At 55.5% G+C, this 20327-nt stretch overlaps 2 protein-coding genes across 4 annotated transcripts; one reads left to right on the top strand and one right to left on the bottom strand.

Moving 5' to 3' along the window:
* Nucleotides 1-11: 11 nt before the first annotated feature.
* RGP1 (RGP1 partner of RAB6A GEF complex) lies at nucleotides 12-10304 on the top strand. 3 transcript variants are annotated; one of them, XM_075079855.1, is made up of 9 exons: nucleotides 12-127; nucleotides 568-707; nucleotides 3373-3509; nucleotides 3884-3967; nucleotides 7684-7833; nucleotides 7913-8059; nucleotides 8457-8584; nucleotides 8820-8997; nucleotides 9219-10304. In XM_075079855.1, the coding sequence occupies exons 2-9, from the start codon at nucleotides 592-594 to the stop codon at nucleotides 9440-9442; spliced, it is 1164 nt and encodes a 387-aa protein (XP_074935956.1). In that variant the 5' UTR covers nucleotides 12-127; nucleotides 568-591; the 3' UTR covers nucleotides 9443-10304. The 3 variants fall into 3 exon arrangements, with proteins under 3 accessions (XP_074935956.1, XP_074935957.1, XP_074935958.1); XM_075079856.1 differs by having other exon boundaries at nucleotides 83-174; XM_075079857.1 differs by lacking the exons at nucleotides 12-127; nucleotides 3884-3967 and having other exon boundaries at nucleotides 451-707.
* Nucleotides 10305-10398: 94 nt separating this feature from the next.
* Nucleotides 10399-12791, bottom strand: MSMP (microseminoprotein, prostate associated). The gene is made up of 3 exons (XM_075079143.1): nucleotides 12610-12791; nucleotides 11846-11954; nucleotides 10399-11443 (listed from the first exon to the last, which is right to left on the bottom strand). The coding sequence occupies exons 1-3, from the start codon at nucleotides 12719-12721 to the stop codon at nucleotides 11254-11256; spliced, it is 411 nt and encodes a 136-aa protein (XP_074935244.1). The 5' UTR covers nucleotides 12722-12791; the 3' UTR covers nucleotides 10399-11253.
* Nucleotides 12792-20327: the final 7536 nt, after the last annotated feature.

Consider the following 20327-nt stretch of genomic DNA (forward strand, 5'->3'; position numbering starts at 1 on the left):
TCCCGAGCGTTCCCGAGCGCTGCCGAGCGTTCCCGAGCGCTGCCCGAGCGTTCCCGAGCGTTCCCGAGCGGCGCCCGAGCCCCGCCGAGCAGCAGAGGAGAAGCTGGGCCCGGAACGGTGCGGGGCGGTGAGTGGGGCCGGGGCGGCGGGGGCGCGCGGCCCCGCGCCCCTCTGGTGGGTCTTTACCTTTTGTGTGTGTGTTTTGTAGTCGGGGCCGCCCCTGAGCCCCCCCGGGTGGGGTCCCTCACCCCCCGCGGTGTGTCCTGGCCCGCCGTGCGCCTGGGTGGGCTGAGGGAGGCGGGTGGGGGGTGGTGTGTCTGTGTGTGGGTGGCTGGGGCTGCACCTGTTTCCCCCGCACACCTCTGTGTGTTTGCGTGTGTGCAAGGCCAGGGCTGCCCCTGACCCCTGTACACCCCTGTGTCTCTCCCTGACCTCCCTGCGTGCCTGTGCCCGGCAGGGTTCTTGCCGTTCCCCTTCTGTTACAGCCTCCAACCCTCTCTCCATGCCCACTCTTTGGGGTTTTGTTTGTTTTTTTTGTGTGTGTTGGTTTGTTTTTTTTTTTGGCAGGTGTGCGGTAGGGCTGTCCAAGTCATGATCGAGGTGTTGGCCAAGCTGGGCCGTGGGCCCGTCTTCCTGGCAGGGGAGGTGCTGGAGTGCGTGATCACTTTCACCAACCCTTTATCGGCCTCATCTACCTCCGCCAGCAGGTACAGCGGCCTGTGCCGGTAGGCCTTTCTGTGCACGAAGGGGCAGAGCTGCCTGTCCCTCCCATCCGCCCAAGCAGCCATACATAGTCATGGCTCCGTTGTGGGGCAATGGTGCCATATTAGCCACTGGTGGCTTTCCTGCCTGAGGTACTCCCTTAAGGGTGCTTTGTACCATGAAACTGAGGTAATTATTCCTGTTTTCTGTCCCTAAGAAAGAGGCAAGGAAAAAAAAAATTCAGTTAGAGATACTCTTAATTGCTCCTCAGGTGAGCCCTCAGCAACAGGGTTACTGGCAGAAAATGAAGCGAAACTGGCTGACAAAGCAGGATATCTAGTTACACCAGGGTGACGGTATCACAGGGCAACATCCAGACAACGTCATTATTTCCTATGTTTATGGAAAGAGCTTTCTCTATCCAGCAGTGCACTGACATATCAGTGTGATCCGTGCCTCCAGAGCTGGTAGGCCAAGGGGCGAGCACTGACAAGAGTCAGAAAGTGGCAGCATTTTCTGTGGCCCAGCCTATGAGCACTGCGTCTCCCCTCGTCATTGTGTGCCCAAAATAGGTGTTGAGGAAATGTGAGAAGATGGGAGCTTCCTATATTGGCTCACAGGGGGTGACTCCTCATCATAAGTAGTCACCCAAAGCTTCCATGTCTGCTGAGTGTGTGGCCTTGTCTGATTCTCCAGGGGTGGAGAGTGCTTTCTCATCTTCAGCCCTTCCTGGGAAGTGTCTGTTTCCAGCCCTGTCAGGTTCAGCATCTTTTCGTCACCAGCACGCATTTCGCACATGAATGTTGTGGTGGTGGACCCACTTCCAGTGCTTGCAGTCTCAGCAGCGGCAAAGCAGTCTCTTGCATTACCACTTCAGGCCTTCTTTGTTTATTGCCTTCCTTAACTTTCCATCTTCTTCTTCCTGGTTCCTCTTGCCTGCTGAATTGAGCCTTCAAATTCAGCTGCGGCATAAGCATCTAGCTTTCCGGAGTTTTGTCTTGTGCAGTGACAGTGCTGCTTTTCCTGGTTCCGAAACGTGGGACTGCAAAGGTACCAGGTGGAGCAGTTTTGGGGGTTTGCAGGGCAATTGTGGGTGCTATATTTGGGAACTTCAGGTGTGTTGTGGTCCACAGAAAACAGCCTTTTGTTAAAAATAAAGTTTTTGAATAAAAAAGCAGATGACCAAGCTGATGAGACCTGGCTAAGTCATATGAGTGGCAACACTAAATAGATTGGTGGTTTGGAAATTGAAGCTGTGGGTTGCGTAAAGGCAGATCAAAGCACAGTCACTGCAACAGGCAGATAGACCTGTCAGGGACTAGAAGCTTTCAGGGCTAGCAAAAGCTGCGGCACAGGTGGAGGAACTGAGAGGCATGCATGTCGAGTGTAGGGACAGAACAAAAGGACAGTAAGTAGGCGGCAGAAAGTGAATTTGATTGTGTACAAGGCATATAAGAAGCAAAGCTCTTCTGCCCAAAGGCGGCATGGAGCAACTCAGAACCAGTGCAGGATCCTTCTTTGCCCTGCCAGCTGGACAAGCCAGGTCTGCTGGTAGGCAGGCACAGGCAAATTTTGTCTGGGTGTCTGGTTAAAAAAAGAAAACAATCCAGTGGCATTGCTGCGTGGTACTGAAATAAATGGGGGGAAAAAGAAGTTTCAAAATACGGTGTTTGAAGGTACTGTAGTCATGCTAAGCTTACATAAAATTAGTAAACGTTGTCTCTTAAGCAAGAGTGTTTCTCTGTTTCCATATAGCAGATACCTTACAACAGAAAAATTTTACAGCAGCCCTTATGGAAAAGCCTCGATGGTACTTTTGAAGATGCAGAGCTAGAATTGCGGGGTTAGAGGTAACTGGGTAGAGTAAGCAGCACATGTTTGGGTAAAGGCAGCCAGCACATAGAAAAGATCAAACAGCACATTATTAGTCAGCTGAAACATATGCAGCACACCTTTTTCTCTGGTTCAGCCAGATGTTTAACAGCTCTGATGTGTCACATCAGGAGATACTTGTGTGCCACAAAAATTCCCCGTGCCACCTAAAACTCTGGTGTCAGTGCTTACTAATCAGATCATGATGCTAGGAAACACCAAAGGAACCATTCACTGACTAAATTAATCAGACCGCTACTGAAATAAAAATAGGTGAGTGTGTTGGAAACTGAAAGACGTCAGTAATGCCATGGGAAATAACCTGTGGAATGGCTGAGGTCGTAGCAGAGTACAGACTGATGCTGTTTTTCATTCTTTATGCAACCAGTTCTTGTAGCTGTAGAAAGAGGTGACAAAATGGCACCTTTACCTCCCCTATAGCCATCAATTAATCCTTTGGATCCTGAGGAGAAAACAGGTCCTTGTGAAGGACCCAGAAGTATCCTCTGGTCTGACACAACCAGAAGTTGATGTTCTTGAGGGGGACAGTGCTGTGGGGCAGGAGCACGGCTGTGCCCTGCCTGCCCTGGGGAGTGTTGAGCTTGGGGCAGCCAAGGTGCTCTGGGCAGGGCAGCTGAACCCAGGCTGCAGATACTTGTTGCTTTTGAGTCTGCCCACTTCCCTGATGGTCGTGTTATCACCGGAGGTGCCTTGGAGTGCTGCTCTGCATGTCACTTCATGCTTGCCGTAATCCAGGTTTAAAGTACAGACATGAGTGTTGCTTTTCTTTGCCCTCAGTGAGATGCTGGCGTGGGCTAGCGCCCAGATCCATTGCCAGTTTCACACCAGTGAGAACCGGGTAGCACTCCCTCCCTCTGATGGCAGCAAACATGACGTGCAGGCTGAGAACGAGACAGTCTTCGTCCCCAACAGAGGTGAGTGCCGCTCCTGAATCTCCAGGTACGGATGGTTAGAGCACAGTGAGCAGGAGTAAAGCAGACTATAAGGTGTGTTTTGAGGGCAGCACACATAGAAGTGAGCAAGAAGTCTATGTTGCTTTAATTGTGCGAATCCCTGGTGATGGCTGCTCCAGGGCCTTCTTAATACTGAGATCAAAGTGGTGCTAGCTTGGAGCGAAAAGTGTGGGTTTTCTGTCCAGCTGATCTGGGAATGTCTTGTGATCTCACCAGGGCATGAGATATTTCCTCATCAACCCCTTCTCCTCCCCATTCCCCCCCGCAAGGATAAGGCCCGGCTGGCCTGGGCCCCGAGGCTGAGCAGCATTCATGTGGTGGGTCTTCTCTTCCAGGAGAGCGGGGTCAGTGTATCCTGTCCACTCCACCAAAGATTCTCTTCTGTGACTTGCGACTGGATCCTGGGGAGTCAAAGTCCTGTGAGTCCTGTCTTCTCTTCACCCGCACAGATTGCTCACCTCTGGGGAGCCCTGCTCTCCAGGCTGGCTTTGCAGGCCTGAGTGCTGCAAGTCAGAGATCCCGGTGCTCGCAGAAGGCGAGGTGCTTTGGTGGAAGCATGAGTGCTGATGAACTGCTGCATCACCCGGAGTCTGTTTTCCACTGTATTAGGGCTGTGTACTGCAACGTGTCCCTCGGTCCTGCTCCTAGCCCATGTCCTTTGCCACAGGTCTGTTCTGTAGCTGTGAGGCATAAAACGTTTTGAAATAACCTGCCTGCAGCTGAAGAAATGGTTACATGCACCTGCATTTCCTTGCCTTTATTTCTTCAGCCGCATTGGAGTATCCTTGGGATTTAGGCTGGCATGCTCCAAAGGTCCATGCTTCCTCTTCAGGTTATGTCTGTCATGGAGATCACAGAATCTTCTGCCTGTTCTAGTTTTCCTGCTGTAAAAGTGAGCACTTCTTATCTTCTCTGGTCAAAGCTCTCCATGTCTCCAAAGCCCTCAAATGGTGTCCTTCCAGTGGGTCCCCTTTAAGCTCTCCCTCATCACTACTTTCCCTTTTGCTGTTTAGAGAAATTTTCATCCTTTTCGTGAGGAATTTGCAGCAACTCATTTTCATTGTTCTGGGCAGCTGCTTCTACCTGAGTAGACAGCCATGAAAATACGAGTATGCGCTGTTGTCTCTTTGTCGGTGGCTGTGTGATCCAGCCTGTCAGCTTGTGCCAGATCTCCTTTGTGTTCCAGCAGCCTATGGTTAGGCATTGCAGGCTGCATGTGGGTGGCTTCCTCGAGTTGCCCTAGGGATCTGCTGGGAACAGTTGATGGAAACCTCTCAAGTCCCAGAGCAAAGGGAGTGGAGAGGCAGTGCTTGCGGTGGAAGGGGCTCCGCTGGAGCATTTTGCTCTGGGGAGGTGAGAGCAGAGCTGCAAGTGAGACCAAGGAGCCGTGGGCTGCAACATGCTGGTTTTGAAGCTGGGATCTCCTGCCTTTCTAGGCTTGGAGGGGCCTGACTGAAGGGAAAGGCACACAGGTTGAAACCAATCTGGCTTGGCTAAGTGGTTAGCAAGGTGGGGCAGTGCTGTCTGGGCTGCTTCTCCTAAACTGCAACGCCTATCATCTGAGCATGTTTAGTTATCTACTTACTATTCTACAGCAGCATGCAGGGAAAAGGAGTGGGCCCTGCTGCATCAGAGCCAAGGCCCCTGTGCTTTCTGAAAGTGGCTGTGCCAGGGAGGAGGAGGAGGCAAAAACCTCAGCTGGCCTGAGGCTCACCTGGATTCTCCTGTGCTCCTTGCTGCTGACAGGTGTGGAGCCGGAGCATCCATTCCCCAGGAGCAGGGGGAAGCCCCTTTTCCTGGAGCATCTTAGGCAGGCTTGATAGTCTCTGGGAGAGCAGATCACTGACTAAAGTCCAGCCTCCAGGTGGCTGGGATGGATTGAAAGGATTTCTTTGTGTGCTGGCTTTACAGGCAGAAGCTGTTCAGCCCCCAGCTAAGCTAGCGATAGTCTGTCCTTCCCAGTGATGTGTTTTGTGTGTGTCCCCGCTCTGCCACTGGGTGACACTGGCACAGGCAGTGCTTGGATGTAGCTTTGTAGGAAGGACACAAACTCTCCTACACTTTGAGGTTCCTTAGCTGTATGTTACAGCCTTTCTCCTCGGTTGCGTGACACACGTGTCTATTGCATGTGTCACATGTGATGCCGCTGTGTGGCACTGGGCTTTTTAGCACTGAAACCCCCTGGCTCTTCCAGGCTGCCCACACCAATCCCATCAGCCTGCGGTGCTGCTCCTCTCACGCGAGACTGCAAGCTGGCATGCTCACAGATCATTCCTGGGGATTCCTGCCAGCTCCGTGGAGGCAGAGTTAAGTCTGTGTGGGTGTGTATCTTAATTCTTCATTTCCTGTTTTTCAGAAGTTTTTGAGTTTTGCTGCACAGTTTGGAAAGACAAAAAAAAACCCCAAGAAATCTTAGTTCTGCTTCAGCAAAGTACTATGTTATTAAACTGTAGCCAGAGCTGGCATGTATAGTTGAGGTTGTGTCAGGCTGTCCCCTGATAAAAGGCCTTGTTTTCAGTTGCCGACCAGCTCATTCACCAATATCTTCCCCTTGTTACGGTGCCTATATGTTGAAGTGGTCTCACCTCCCATCCCTTTGACACAGTGCCCAGACTGAGCTGTTTAAATTTGTCATCATAAAACATTTTCTCAAGCCCTCAAGTCATTTCTGTGGCTGTTTTTGCCTCTTCTCCGGTTTTGTAATACCTTTAAGTATTTGGTAGATCACAGAGAGGGGCGGAAATGGAAGAAGCCTGGACATGGGCCAAGAGCTCAGCCAGAGGATACAGCGGGTGGGTAAGGAAGGCATCCATAGCACCAGGAATGTGCTTCCTTCTGGGATACGAACAGAAGCTTCAACTTCCCGAGTCTCAGCATTCCTGTGCTGGGCAGCAAACCGCCCGTCCTCCTTGGGCGGCGGTGGTCTCTGCTCAGCTTATCCACACTGGGCATGAAGGTCTTTGTGAGCACTCTAGTTAAGGCTGGTACAGGGGGTTACAGCATTCTGCTTCCTTCCTTGGGAAGACCTGATTTTCTTCCCTGTCAGGACAGTTCTCAGCTTTATCTGCACCCTAGTCCAGTGGGACACCCTTGTGTTTTAAGGTGTGACAGCCTGTGGGTGCTATCCACTAGCGGGGGCTTTTTTCTTCCTTCCAATTCTGTTATTTTAAATCTAGAAGTTATATTTAAAATGTAACCCTAGCTTTTAATCTAATCCTCAGTGTTTAGGATGTGCCAGACATGGGGAGAGATCTGTGGTTTCACAGCAGGATGCTGCCCTTCCTCTGGCAGGGTGTATCTGCGTCACGGTGGGCAAGCCAGAGAGGTGGAGACTTGCCACAGTTCACTGTTTGCGCCTTTCTTATTATACAGCATGCAGTCTGGGAAAGCTGCAGAAGCGTTCACGCTGTGTTGAGAAGCGTTGGGGTTTGTGTGGTGGCCAGGGGACTTCGAGAGGGCTGAATGTGGTGTATAGCCAGGGCTTGGCTTCTCAGAGATCTCGGAGTCGGAGGCTTTGTGGTCTAAGTCATCAGTCTGTCAAGGGGGATATGCCACAGGTTGTTGTGAAGGTCTCTTAATTGTTTCTTGGCCATTTAGACCTGGTGCTTCAGGGAAAAACACAGGAAGAAACTAATTTTTGTTGCTGAGTTTGGGGTTTGTGTAAAGCGAATATCAAAAGAGGCATGAAGTAGTGATCAGCACCTTTCTGCTGCATGGGGCACAGCCCTGAGGGATCTGCAGCATGTGACCGCATCACGAAAGCAGTGCATGAAGGAAGTGCACAGAGGCAAATTCAGGTTGAACTCGTGATGAGCAAGCTTAGCTCTCATGTGTTTGTGTTCCTGGATTTTACGTCTTTCACATTCTTTAGAGCCAGAGTTTGTGTGTGTGTTTGTATGTGCTGGAAGCAATGTCTGGATGGTGGCACGTGTGATGTGAGGAGCAGAGTGCTGGTGCAGGGAAGCCAGGGATGTGCTTGGCCTGCTGTGGGAGAAGATTCGGCAGAAAGCACCAGGCACTGTCCCTAGCTTAGCCCCACTGCAGTTCCTAACCCTCAGTGCAGGGAGCCTGTGAGCAGCAGCTCCAGGAGCTTCCTTTTGGCCTTCAAAAACAGTCTTTTCTGCACTCCTTGCAGATTCATACAGTGAGACGCTGCCCATAGATGGCCCCCCCTCCTTTCGGGGACAGTCAGTGAAGTATGTGTACAAGCTGACCATCGGCTGCCAGCGTGTCAACTCCCCCATCAAGCTTCTGCGCGTTCCCTTCCGTGTCCTCGTGCTGCACGGTGAGACCACGCGCCACCCTCCCTGCGGGCACAGGTCTGGCTGCACCCTGCCCTGCTGACCCTCTCACCCTCTCCCCAGGGCTCAAGGATTACCAGTTCCCACAGGATGAGGCTGTTGCGCCCTCAAACCCCTTCCTGGAGGAGGAGGAGGGCTTGAAGAAAGACTCTCGCCTGGCAGACCTGGCGACAGAACTGCTCACAGTGGCCACCTCCCGACGCAGCCTGCGTAGGTCATATCCCCTGCTTGAACCTGCTGTCCTAACCTGGTCATGAAGTACAGGTCAGGGCTCACTGCGAAAAAGTGAAGCTCTGACTGGGGATGTGGAGCAGCTCCATCAGGGCCCACTTGGGACAGTTTCCCATGGGTTCCTGCCTGGCGGTCTCAGGCTTTTCCTAATTCAGCCAGAGAGACCCTCTCCCCAGCATATCGCAACCAGCATGTGATTTGCTATTGCTCACTGCAGGCGTTTCCCAAAGGGAATGCCACTTCCAGGGCCTGTCCTTCACACACAAGCAGCAGGCATGGGGTCATGTCTGCTGGGCTCTGTGGTTAACCCAGAGCGCTGGATGGAGCAGAGCCTCGTCCTGCTGCAACCCTTTCCCTGCCTCCTCTCACTCCTCAGACCTGTATAACATCAGCAACACTCGTGGGAAGGTGGGGACATTCTGCATCTTTAAGACCATGTATAAGATTGGAGAAGATGTCATTGGGACCTTTAACTTCTCAGAAGGAGACATCCCGTGTCTTCAGGTCAGTGCTGGCTTCAGGGTCACTGTGGGGAGAGGCAGGGGTTCTGGGTGGGGGAGAGGTAAGGAAGAATTGGGGTGGCACTGGGCTGCTGTGGGGTTTCTAGTGGGACCCAGCTCAGGTCCCCTTGGGGTGTGAGGTGGGGAAGTGCTCTGGTTCTGAGCCTTGGGAAACTAGGGGCTTTGTGCCAGAGCTGTGCGAGGTTATGAGAGTGAGAACCCTGCTGATTCCCCTGCAGTTCTCGGTAAGCCTGCAGACAGAGGAGAGCATCCAGGAGGAGTTCCAGCGCCGGCGGGGGCAGCCTGTCTCTTTCAGCACACATGCCCGCCATCAGGAGGCCTGCCTGCACACGGCCCAGAGCAGCTTCAGCCTCCCCATCCCGCTCAGCTCTACACCAGGATTCACCACCAACATCGGTTAGTGGCCACCAGGGATGGGACCCACCCCTGCTTGTCTCTGCAGGAGGACTGCAATGTCCCCAGCCCTGCCCTTGCTTAGCAGGGCTGTGTCTTGTAGGAGGGAGCTGGCCTCCGTGAGTGGGCTTATTTGCCTGTCCCCTTGGTGGGACAGCCAGTGCTGAGACAGCTGCTGTCCCCTCCCTTGTGGTGTTGGCTGCTGACCCCCCTCTTTCCCACAGTGTCCCTGAAGTGGAGGCTGCACTTTGAGTTTGTGACCTCTGGGGAGTCAGCGGGGACTTGCCTGGTTCGTGGGAGCCAGTCGGAGGCCACCACCTGGACTGGGGTGGAGCAGATGGAAGTGGACACTTTCAGCTGGGACTTGCCCATCAAAGTCCTTCCCACCAACCCCATCCTGGCTTCCTATGTGTCTCAGTTCTCCAGCACTAACTCCATCACCATCTGAAGTGGGGAGAGCTGGTAGGGGCCCGCAGTGCTGCAGGCACATGCCGCCGGTGGGGATGGTGGGCAGGACTGTCACCGGCATGCTGCACGGCGCACATCCCAGTGTCCCCTCAGGTTCATCTGCGATGCCCAAGTGGGCACTAGGCAAGTCTGTCCCACCTGTGGGTGGAGGAGCATTGTGTTTGCTGCAGCCCTTGGCTGGGAGCTGCACCCTTCCTACCTGGGTGAAGGTGCAAGTCCCAGCACTTACCAAAAAGAAATCCCAGGGAGCGACATGACCTGCTTTTACCCCTTGAGGCTTCCAAGGGGGACAGACCCAGCCCATGGGAAGGAGAAGGTAGCTCTTCCAGTGAAGCCCCATACCAGCCTCAGGTGAAAGCTTTCCCATTTACAGAGACCCTACAAGCAGAGGTCTGGTGTCGAGGTGAGGCACACTGGCCACCTGGGCTGGATGGGAGCCTGCTCTCTGGCTCCAGTACGCATCCTGCCTCTTGTGAGGGTGCCTCATGCGCACAGCCCAGTGCCCCTGTTACCTTCACCCAGAGGAGGCAGGTCCTGGCAGGACGGCCCTGTGCCGCTGGCACATGCTGGTATCCTGGGTGCAGCTGCCTGCTGTGGCAGCCCCATAGTGATGATCCAAAACTGAGAAGCACTGAGCACCTGGGCTCTTCTCTGCCTATGCTCCTTGGTCACAAAGGCAACCCACTGGTCTTGGGTTCCTTGGGGACTGGAGCGAAGGACTGTGCATTCAGGAGCTGGGATGGAAGCCTCTCTGCTCAACATCCAGCCCCCCATTTCTACCAAACCATTCAAAGAGTTTTCCTCTTTGCATGGAAATCTAATAAATATCTGAATGTGTAAAAGTTGGCCTTCCCAAGAGCATTATTCCCACACTGTTCACAGTGGGACAAAGCCCACCTGGCACAACATTCACAGGCTGGAGACCTCCTCTTTGTTGAATATCTTTATTGCAAGAACAGAAACATCTACACAAGGCTCTGCGCAGCACAGGCATGGCACCAGCTGGGGCAGGCTGCCAGGGCGGCCAGCTCCACCCTGGCACACAAGGATCACTTCAGCTCCCTGAACCTTGGCAGGGCACCTGGGTCCTGCTCCCCTGCAGCTGGGACTGAGACCTCCCCTGGGGACATCTTCTAGTGGTTGCCCTTGCTCCACTGCCCACCCTGGGCTGGCTCTGTTGCAGTGGTGCCCAGGGCTGGCCTGCAGTGCTGGGGACCCTCTCCGGTCCTGGAAGCTGCAGGAGCAGGGACGTTAGTGGTTCCAGAGGTGGGCTGTGCCCCCTCACGCTCTGCAGCAGAGAAAAGTCTGGCCGGGGTGCATGGGTCCTGCGTGAAGGGCTGTGGTGCTCCCCAGTGAGCTCCCAGTGGCTGCTCTGCAGGGGAATGGGAGTCTCGGAGGGAGGAGGGAGCTCCTTAGCTTGTGGCCGGATGCAGGAGTAAAAGACTGCGATGCAGGCTAATTTCGTCCTGTACCCTTTCTTTAGTAGCTGAGGTTTCCTGCCCACCTGGGAGGAGATCCCATAGGATTCACCTTCCCACGGTGCAGAGGACATCTCACGGGGAGGGCGCCCCAGTCCAGTTCAGGAAGCTGAAGGTGGAAGCAAAGCCGTACCATGGCAGCGCTAGGGTGTAAATGTTAACTCAGAACCATAGTGTGTGGATAGTGGTTTCCCTTGAAGGTGGCAGCAGTGACGTCTCTATGGGATGGGGCAGGTCTGGAGCATGCAGGAGGTTTGCTCTGGAGAAGGGAGGATGATGCCAGGGGAGGGGGGCACAGGGTGTTGCTGAGCCTCTATCTGCTTAGCCCCGCACTCAGCACCTTGTTGCTCAGTGGCTCAGGGGTGCCAGCTGAGCCCCACTCGTGCTCCATGCTCTTCACGCAGGGCAGGCTGGGGTTGGCCTTCTGCACCACCGAGATCTGGCAGGTCTGCGAGTCGTAGTGGGCCTCACACCAGTCAGGGAAGTCGATGGGGTGCTGGGTGCTGCAGGAGAGGGCACAGCGCTGTCAGCTCCTCCTGGTCTGTGCCAGGGGGCTGCTGGCAGGGCCGGGTGGCTCCTCTGCTGCCAGCCCTGCTGACTGGGGTGTCTCCCAGGCCAGCTCAGGCAGGCTGGGCCACAGCTCCTGCCATCTCGCGGTGCTGTCTCACACCCCCAGCCCGCTCTTTTGTCTCCCTGACTCACCCCACCACCCTCAGTGGGCCCCTGCCCGCCTCTGCCCCTTACCACCAGGGCCTGGCACCCCGCAGCCCCCTCAGGGCTCTGACATTTATTCCGCTGCATTTGCAGCCACCAGACCCATACGACCTCCTGCCTGCTGAGGTGCCGTGGCTGGGCAGCACCGCCAGCAGTAGCCCGCCCCCAGCACCCCTCAGACCCTCACTCACGTCTCACAGCACCCCACGCCGATGGGGTGCAGGCAGGTGCAGAGCAGGCAGTTGGTGCTCAGCCATGACTCGCCGAGGGAGAACTGCTTCCCCTCATACTCACAGGGAGCTGCAAAGGAAACAGTGGAGATGAGCATACATGGGACTGCTCTGGGGTGTGTGGGAGCCGCCTTGGCACCCCTTTGCCCTCAGAGAGGGGATATGTAGGGGGGGAAATTATGATCTCCCACCTTCTGCCCCATGGTACAGAAGATACTTGGTAGGCTCTACACCACCCTGCAGGGGTCGATGCCCAGGCATCTGCCAAGGGCAATGCTCCCATCTGTCCTCTCCTGGCCATGCCCTGTGGCTCTCCCCACTGCCCCAGAGGCCTGAGGCAGAGGCAGTGGTTGTTGCTTCCCTGGAGAGGACATATCTGGCACCCCTTGGGGTTTGAGCATCTCTGCAGCCCTGGAGGGAGGCAGCAGAGGAAGGATGGGGAGCCCTCCTCCCTTTGCTGCTAGTCCTGCACTCTTGGCCCCAGCTGGGCTCCTGCCAGGAGCTCTTCATGGCCCAGTGAGCTGTTTCTCAGCCAGAGCCCTGGGGAGCTGTTCTGTGGTTTATAGACTGCTCCTTCCACTCATCCCTGGCCCATGATTGCACTCCTGAGCTCGGCACAGTCCCTTCTGCACTTTGCAGGCACACAGTGCAGAGCCTTACCACCCCAGGGAAAGCCAAGGCCTCCTCTTCCCATCAGTGTCTTCCCAGCTCGCCTCCCTGCTTACCTTTAGCCTGGAAGTAGCATTTAGCCTGGGAGCCTGGCAGCTGGAGGAGGAGGGACAGCAGCAGGCAAAGTCTGCCCCAAGCACACCCCATCTTCTGCACTCGCATGGCCATGGCCGATGTTGAGCTGGGCTTCTTTGCTGAGGTTGCCTTGCTTCTCTATTGCCTTTGCTCCTTTCCCTTCTCTCTCTCTCTCTCTCTCTCTCTCTCTCTGCCTTTTTAATGCTCTTCCCCTGATCCCCACAAGAGATATTTATAAAGTTCAGCTTTACGACCCTGGCCACCAGCTGTGCCCCACTGGAAAAGTTGTAAAACTCATTTCCTGATTTGAAAGGCATGAAAACAAGAGGTAGGATCAAGATTTTTAACAAGCTGTGAAAAGCTGATTCATGCCCTCCAGAAATGTCTCCAGTTGGAAGCCCCTGTGGGTGCAAGGCTCCGCAGCAAGGGGAGATCCAAGCGATCCCAGCGGGGTTGCCCTCGGCAGGGTGGTGAGCACGCAAATGGACAGTGCAGGAGACCTTGGCCCCTGACCAGGAGAGCTCCAGGCTCCCCTCCGGTCACACTGAGCCATCCCTGATCCTTCTCAGTGGCCAAGGTTTCGGGAGCATCCCATCTCACAGGAACTGGAGCAGCACATGCATCTGGTTAATGACCAGTGCAGGATGCCATGGCACCATCCTCAGTGGGGTGGAGATGCTCACACCTGGCTCCCAGGTACCACCGCACAGCAGTTGCACCGCAGCCTAGGCTGCAGCTGGGCCAGGCTTGTGGCCGTGCATGGGCTGGGGATGACAGTGGGGTTTTTTGGCCAAAAGCAGGTAGTAAGGTGCCTTCCACTGCTGCGGAGTGGGTGAGGAAGGCTCTGCGTGAGGCATGACCCAAGGCTTATCTGCTCAGTGCCCATGAAAGTAGGGCTGTGCCTGCATATGTGCGGCATCCGCAGAATGCCGGAGCTGAGCAGCCACTTTCAGAGGCTGGAGACCAGCCCCAGGACAAAGAGGAGGGATGAAATCAGGAGGCAAAAGTGCATTTGGGCAACAAGTAACCTGAGAGGGAAACGAGGGGCTTGGCTGGAAGCAAGAAGCACCGGGAAGATGCCATGCCACCTGGGGATGTGCTGGTGGTCCGCACAGACTCTTACTCAGAGCAGCTGTCTCTGAGTTGAAGTGGTAAGGCTGTTATCAGCATGCAAAGCAACAGGATGGGTGAGGTGGAGGAGGTCAGAGCCCCAGGAGCCACGCGGCCCTGGGAAGCTGCAAGCAAAGGGCTGAATTGCCAAAAGACATTTACAGCCCTCTTCAGAGGTGCTGCCGGCAGCAGGAAACGGGGCTCTGGGGATGGTCCAGCCAGTGGCTCAGCCAGCACAGGGCCGTGCCGGCAACGAGGCAGCGGCAGTAGTGGTAGCGTATGTGGGTCATCTGCCTCTGCGTTAAGCTCCCTACTTTCTGAGAGTTTGGGATAGGTTTACACCCTGACGCGTGAGGCTTAATATCCCTTCCAGAATTTGTGTTGGCATCTGCTATTATAGCTGGATATTTTTGTTATCCCCATAAATGCCCAAACCCTCCTTGAATCCTGCTAAATTTTGGCCTGAGCATTTTCCTGTGACAGCCTAATTAAGCATGGAGTGAAAAAAAAAAGTGCTTCCTTTTATCCGCTTTGGATTCACCACCTTTGGATTTGAAGGCGTAGTCCCTCCGCGCTGCTGCTCTGGACCCCCTCACAGTCCTGTTGCACCCCCGTCCTGCACCTTGTGCCCTTGCCTCCAAGGGAGCAGCCCTGGCTTTGCATCCCCTCTCCCCCTCAGAGAGTTACCCCAGCCCTCTCGTAGTGCCCTGAATGATGCTGTGCCCTTCTGGGTGGTGTGGCTGGATGGTGGAGTGGGTGGGATCGGTTGGAAAAGGCTGATAATAAATCAGAGAAACTTGGGGCACCCATGAATAACCCATCAACTGTGGGGCCATGAGCCAGGATGGTGAAGTGTATCGGTGACAAATGAAACTCGCCCTTTGGTGCAGAGTTGTTACTATATAAGGAGGATAAAAGCGTTCATCGTCAGAGCAGTAAATGAATATTCCTATTGTGTATTTGGAAAAAGAAGTCTGGCATGCTAGTAACCACAATGAAATAATCCATCATCGTTTCATCACCGAGTACGGCAAATGTTAAACAAAAGCAGTGGGTTTCATTTGGAGGCCCGCGTGATCTGGCCAGGCTTCCAGAAGGGCACTGAAAATCTGGGGCAAGAGCATCTCTCTGCCATGTGGAGGGGCACTGCTCCTGCTCCCATGGGGACACAGGGAGGCATTCCCAGGATTTCTGCAGCCATTCAGGTTTCCCAAAGAGAGGGTTAAGACTACCAGCCCACTCATGGCCTTTGGATATTTCATCAAAGCAGTTCACTGGGTAAATGCAGAGGAGGAAAGGGAGTCAGGCCACTCTTTGGCATGTTGCAGAGGGACCTGGGAGCAAAGCACCCTCCACGCTGTAGCTGTGCATTGGGGGATGAGGCTGGTGGTTCCCCACAGCCTGTAGTCCCACTGTTGCCCCTCTTGGCTGCTCTTCTTCCCACACTTTTACATCCCTGGGTGTCCCCCTGACCCCAGCACACACACCCACAGAGGGTCCGCAGCATTTCAGTCCAGCTTGTACAGGAGGAGCCCTGTAGCTTCAAAAGCAGCAGCTGGAGTTGGACTTGGTGCTTGGGAGCTTCAGCTTGGGTACCCAAGGGATGCTGTGGCTGGAGGACCTGACACCCTCTCCGGCTGCACTAGCCACTGCATGCTGGAGGAGGTTCTGCTCCCAGGAGTGAAAGAGGGCAGGCAGTTTTGGTGCTTACACCTCAGGGGGACAGCTGAGACCCGTGGATGAGCCACTGAAGGGATGTAGGGGCTGGAAGAAGTGTTTTGCTGTTAAGTTCTCTTTGATGTATCAGGCAGATGCCAACAGCTGGGACCAACTGCATGTCCAGGCATGCCACTAAGGAGCAGTCAGCACCCTTGAAGATCCCAGGACCCTGCAGAAGGTCACATCCGTGTGTTCCAGCTGCTCCTGCCTGGCCTGGCTCTCAGGTTGTAGCTGTGCCTGAGCAGAGCTGGGTGTTGCAGCCCACAGAGGACACAGCATTGTTGGCTGCCTCTCCCAGCAAAGGTTGGGTGCTTGCTCTGCAGAGTTGCTGTTCAAGCCCCCAGTGCCAGAGGATGGGACCCTGTGGATAGGCAGGGGCGGGCGCCCAAGCCAGTGGGTGCTGGCATGGGGTGGCAGCAGCCCACTCCAGCCCCACAGAAGGCACGGGGGTAATAAAAGATGCCGGACAAGTTGCCATCAGCAGGATCCAGGAGTGTTATAAAACCTGAATCTCCTGAGCCTTCATCTGGGACTGCAGCTGCAGAGCAGGAAGCAAACAGGATCCCGGCTGGCATTGTGAAAGCAAACACCATAAATCCGAGGAAGTGTTACGATTGCTGTTTTAGGCACTGGGGAGCTTGGCTCCTGCTCCCCACAAGAGCTTTATTTTCTCTCTAAACAGTAAAAAAAAAACCCAACCCCAGCTTATCACTGGGCCAAGCTGCCCCAGCTGGATCCCAGTGCTGCCTTGGGCCCTAGGGTAGCTGTGGAATATGGGCACCACTCCTTGTCCAGTGCCCTGAAGATACTTCAAGCCACAGAGCTCCCAGTGCACCAGGGCAGGGTGCAGGCAGGGTGCAGGCAGGTGCCAGCTCTGAGCCATGTCTGCTCACCTGGACACTCAATGCTCACAGGAGCAGCTGGACCCCAGGAAGAGCTGAGCAGGGGGGTTAGAGAGAGCTGGGCAACCAGGAGCCGGAAAGGGGGACAGGAGGAGACAAAGGGCTACCCTGGGAATGACAGCTGGCTCACTCCATCCTTCCTCCTGGTGTTGGTAAGCGGGACTGGTAGCTCCCCGAGGCTGGAACTATGAGTGGGATCAGAGCTGACCCCACCAGGACTAAAGCAATGAAGCTGTTGCTCCAGAAAGGAGATAAAGTGGAGGGAGCATAATGAAAACCTTGATGTCACCTTTGCAGGCTGGCTGCCCGCTGGGTGGAGCTCGGTGCTGCTGGAGGAGTGTCGGCTGGGGGGCATGCTGGCATGCCCTGCATGTGCCATGGGTGTCCACAGCCTCAGCACTCACACTCCAACATGCCTCACAGGGGAAAGCTGTTTCCACACCGCAGGCTGGCAGCAGTGTTTTGCAGGGGCTCTGCAAGCCCAGGTCGGATGGTGTCTGTGGGTCCCCAGCTGTGGGATGGGGTCTGCTGTGGGATGGTGTCTGTGGGTCCCCAGCAGTGGCATGGGCTCTGCTACCCCAGGCTGAGTGCCTCCTCCCTGCAGCTAGTGTCAGGCAGGGCTCTGTGGTTTGAGCAGCCGCACACCGTGACTCCCTCGGGCTCCCTTGCCCTCTTGCCCTCTCTTGCATGGTCTCATCCTCCCTTGGTTGCCACATGCTCCATCCCTCTCCATCATCCTTTGACACTCTTCTGGGCTGTTTATCCCAGCTGTGGCTGCTCTGTGCCAGGCCAGGTTTTGGCACCAGCGGGTTAGCCACACATCCCCACTGCCCTCAGCCCTGGCAGGGTGCTGGCACCCTCCCTGGCACCCCAGCACGCTGGCACCCCAGGTACCCCAGCACACTAGGTGTACTGGAGCCCATGGCTCTGCCCGGGTTCCCCTTGAGGGAAACGTGCTGGGAGGGCACAGTGTGTTTAGGGAAACAGGCCTTGGCACTTGCTGGCCATCCCAGGAAAATAAAAACATCCGGGCGGGCAGCCGCACAGCGAGTGCGAGAGGCCGGCACTCCATAAATCCCCTGGAGCAGGTGCTTTGTAGTCGGCACAAGGAAATGAGCACATTATTCAGCTCAGCTTAAACCCCAAAATGTTTCCTGTCCTGTGAGTCAGAAATAACCCTGGGAGATCATTCCTGGGCCATGCAGGAGCCATGCCTGCCAAAAAAGTGCCACATGCCTGTTAGGCCCAGGAATCCACTGGGGAGGTCAGGGGTCCAGGCACCCTGCGACAGGGAAGCCATCCAGGGCAGCTCCCCAATGGAGGGGACTTTGCCACGGCAGTGCCATGCCACCAGTGCTGATGCCAGTGTGTAACTGCTCCAGGACATGCTGGGGAGCCCCTGGGGAATCCTAGACCTGTCTTGGGCACCATGCTTCAGTGGGATGCAGGGACATGGAGAGCCCCAGGGGACACTGGGGCTTCCTGGGTCCTGGATAGATGCCACAGATCTTCTCTGGCCTCTCTCTGGGATCAGAAAGGCAGATCCCCTGCTTTAGTCATAAGGTCCCCCTGCACCCCTCATCTCCCTGGTGCATCATGGGCTGGTGGCTGGCACCCATAAGAGCACCCTGAGGTACTGCCCGGCTTTAGAGACACCCTACAGGAAAAGACACAGATAGTTGATGTCTTCATGGTGAAAGAGACCACCTGGGCATGGGGCCAGGACCCCTTGTACCCGGCCTGGGTGTCCCAAAGCAGGTGGAGGGGAAAGAAACACAGCTGATGCTCCCAGCTGAGTATGGGCAGCATCTGCCTGAGGGTGGACATAGGTGACATGTCCTGTCCTGATGCCCTGCAAGTATACTCACAGGGTCCTGCCATGGGTCTGGGGCAGAGAGGGACACAGGTGTTGAGGACTGAACCCATGGACACGCTGGGACAGACCGTGCCCTCAGCTGGGGGGAACCACATAGCTGCTGCATTACCCACATCTTTTCCCTTTAAAACATTTGCCTCTGCTCCATTTTTTCTGTTGTCGGCACACAAATCCCAAACCCAGACAAGGAGCCCTTCAGGTTTCCTGGACAGCGGGAGCATAGGAAGCCCCTATGTGCAAAGGTTGCCCCGGGTGCCTGTGCCTGTCCCCGTGTGTCTCATGCCCACCTGGCCAAAGCCTCCCCAACCTGGAGATGTTCCTCTCTAATTTGGGATGAGGTGGCTTTTGGAGGTGCTGGGCTCCTGCGGCACCAGGGATGCCCCAGTGACATATGTACCCCAGCACAGTGGTGCCCACATGGCTCCTCTGCCCAGCCCCAGTGGAGCCAACTGTGCTGCATGCACCTACTGGTGGTGCCTGCCATGCTCTTTACAGTCACCTCCTGAGGTTGACAGGTTTCTGGCCCCTCTCTCAGTGCAGAGGTGAAGGCACTTGGCAAGGTCCTGCAGCCTGCGAGCTCACGTTGCTGCACTCCAGGAGGTGCGAAAACATTTTTTAGCACTTAGAACAATCATCAGTTTTGGAGACCTGGGGCTTGGTTTTGCCTGATGGGAACCTGGAAAACAAGCTGGGAGCCTCATGGGCATGAGCTCCCCAGGGCAGGAGGGCATAGATGTGCCCTTGGTGCCCGCCATACTCTTGTGCAGTGCAAGGACCACCATAGACTACCATGGGCCACCATGGACAGCCACAGACCACCATGGACCACCACAGTCCACTGTAGACCATCTCGGACCTCCATGAACTGCCATGGGCCACCACAGTCCACCATGAACCATCAAGGACTATCATGGACTACCATGTACTACCACAGATGACCATGGACCACCACAGTTCACCATAGACCACCACAAACTGTCATGGCCCACCATGGGCCGTCACAGACTGTCTTGCACCACCATGGACCACCACGGACCAGCACAGACCACCATAGACTTCCATGGACCAGCACAGACTGCCATGGACCACCACTCAGATGCCCAGGACTAGGGAGCTGGGCACAGCCCTGCAGAAAGAAAACTTGTCAGCTCTAAGACCTGGGACACCGAGTACAGAAAGGCTAAAACTTGGTATGGGATCAAGGGACGGGGAAGGCAAAATGGAGTTACAGAAACCCTGAAGCATGGTGAGCCCCAGCCTTTCATGCCCCAGGCATCAGGCTGGGGGACAGCAAGTGTACCAAGCCCCACAAGATGCCATCCCTGCTTTGGCTCCTCTCCTCCATGTGCACTTGTGGGGGGATGCCCTGGTCACACAAGGGACACAGAGCTGGGGCAGCCACCCCACACGACCTCTGGCTTCCCCAGGTGTGCAAGCGACAGCAGGCACAGCTGATAGGTTGTAGCCGGTGTCCCTGGTTGTAGGGGTGTACAGTGGACAGTGGACAGTGTACCGGTGGTGGTGACTGGGCCCCCTCTGCTGGCATGCACATGCAAACATGGGGTCACCTGGCACCCACGCCCCGGCACCCACGCCCCCTCCCCAGGCCACCCCATGCACCCCATCCCACCTGTGGCAAGTGCCCCCCAGATGCTCCCATGCTCCCTCCACCCCATTCTGCTTTTGTCCCCCACATCTCTTTTTATTTTTTTTTTTTATTTGCCAAGGTTATTGCCTCCACTGGCTGCATCCTGCCCACAGCAGGTCCTGTGAGAGCATCACCACCTCCCAGGTGTGAGAGGTGACTCGCTGCCTGCTCCCTGCCTGCTGCAGGCACGGAGAGGACACAGGTCAGAGAAGGCTTTTCCCACCCAGAGCGCTGCCAGCTCTTTTGCAGCATGGTGCACCCTGGCCCATGCCACTGAGTGAGCCCAGCCCGAGGCTCACAGATGCCACCGTGGCTCAGGACACAAGCCCCAGGGCTGGGCTGCCCGGTGTGGGGGCACACAGAGGGCACAGGTCCAGGCATCATCAGTGCCCTGTGAACACACAGCAGCAGGGGTGATTTTGCGGAGGCTGTGGTCCCTGGTGG

The sequence above is a fragment of the Phalacrocorax aristotelis genome, chromosome Z (genome assembly GCF_949628215.1).
Source record: "Phalacrocorax aristotelis chromosome Z, bGulAri2.1, whole genome shotgun sequence".
NCBI lineage: Eukaryota > Metazoa > Chordata > Aves > Suliformes > Phalacrocoracidae > Phalacrocorax > Phalacrocorax aristotelis.

Bases quoted from the DNA above. Each gene is read 5' to 3' on its own strand.
- RGP1 (XM_075079855.1), top strand. From the start codon at position 592: ATGATCGAGGTGTTGGCCAAGCTGGGCCGTGGGCCCGTCTTCCTGGCA. The intron at 3,510-3,883 runs GTGAGTGCCGCT...CTTCTCTTCCAG, and splicing joins AGTCTTCGTCCCCAACAGAG to GAGAGCGGGGTCAGTGTATC. The intron at 8,998-9,218 runs GTTAGTGGCCAC...TCTTTCCCACAG, and splicing joins AGGATTCACCACCAACATCG to TGTCCCTGAAGTGGAGGCTG.
- MSMP (XM_075079143.1), bottom strand. From the start codon at position 12,721: ATGGCCATGCGAGTGCAGAAGATGGGGTGTGCTTGGGGCAGACTTTGC. The intron at 11,955-12,609 runs GTAAGCAGGGAG...TTTCCTTTGCAG, and splicing joins ATGCTACTTCCAGGCTAAAG to CTCCCTGTGAGTATGAGGGG. The intron at 11,444-11,845 runs GTGAGTGAGGGT...CCTCTCCTGCAG, and splicing joins GGCGTGGGGTGCTGTGAGAC to CACCCAGCACCCCATCGACT.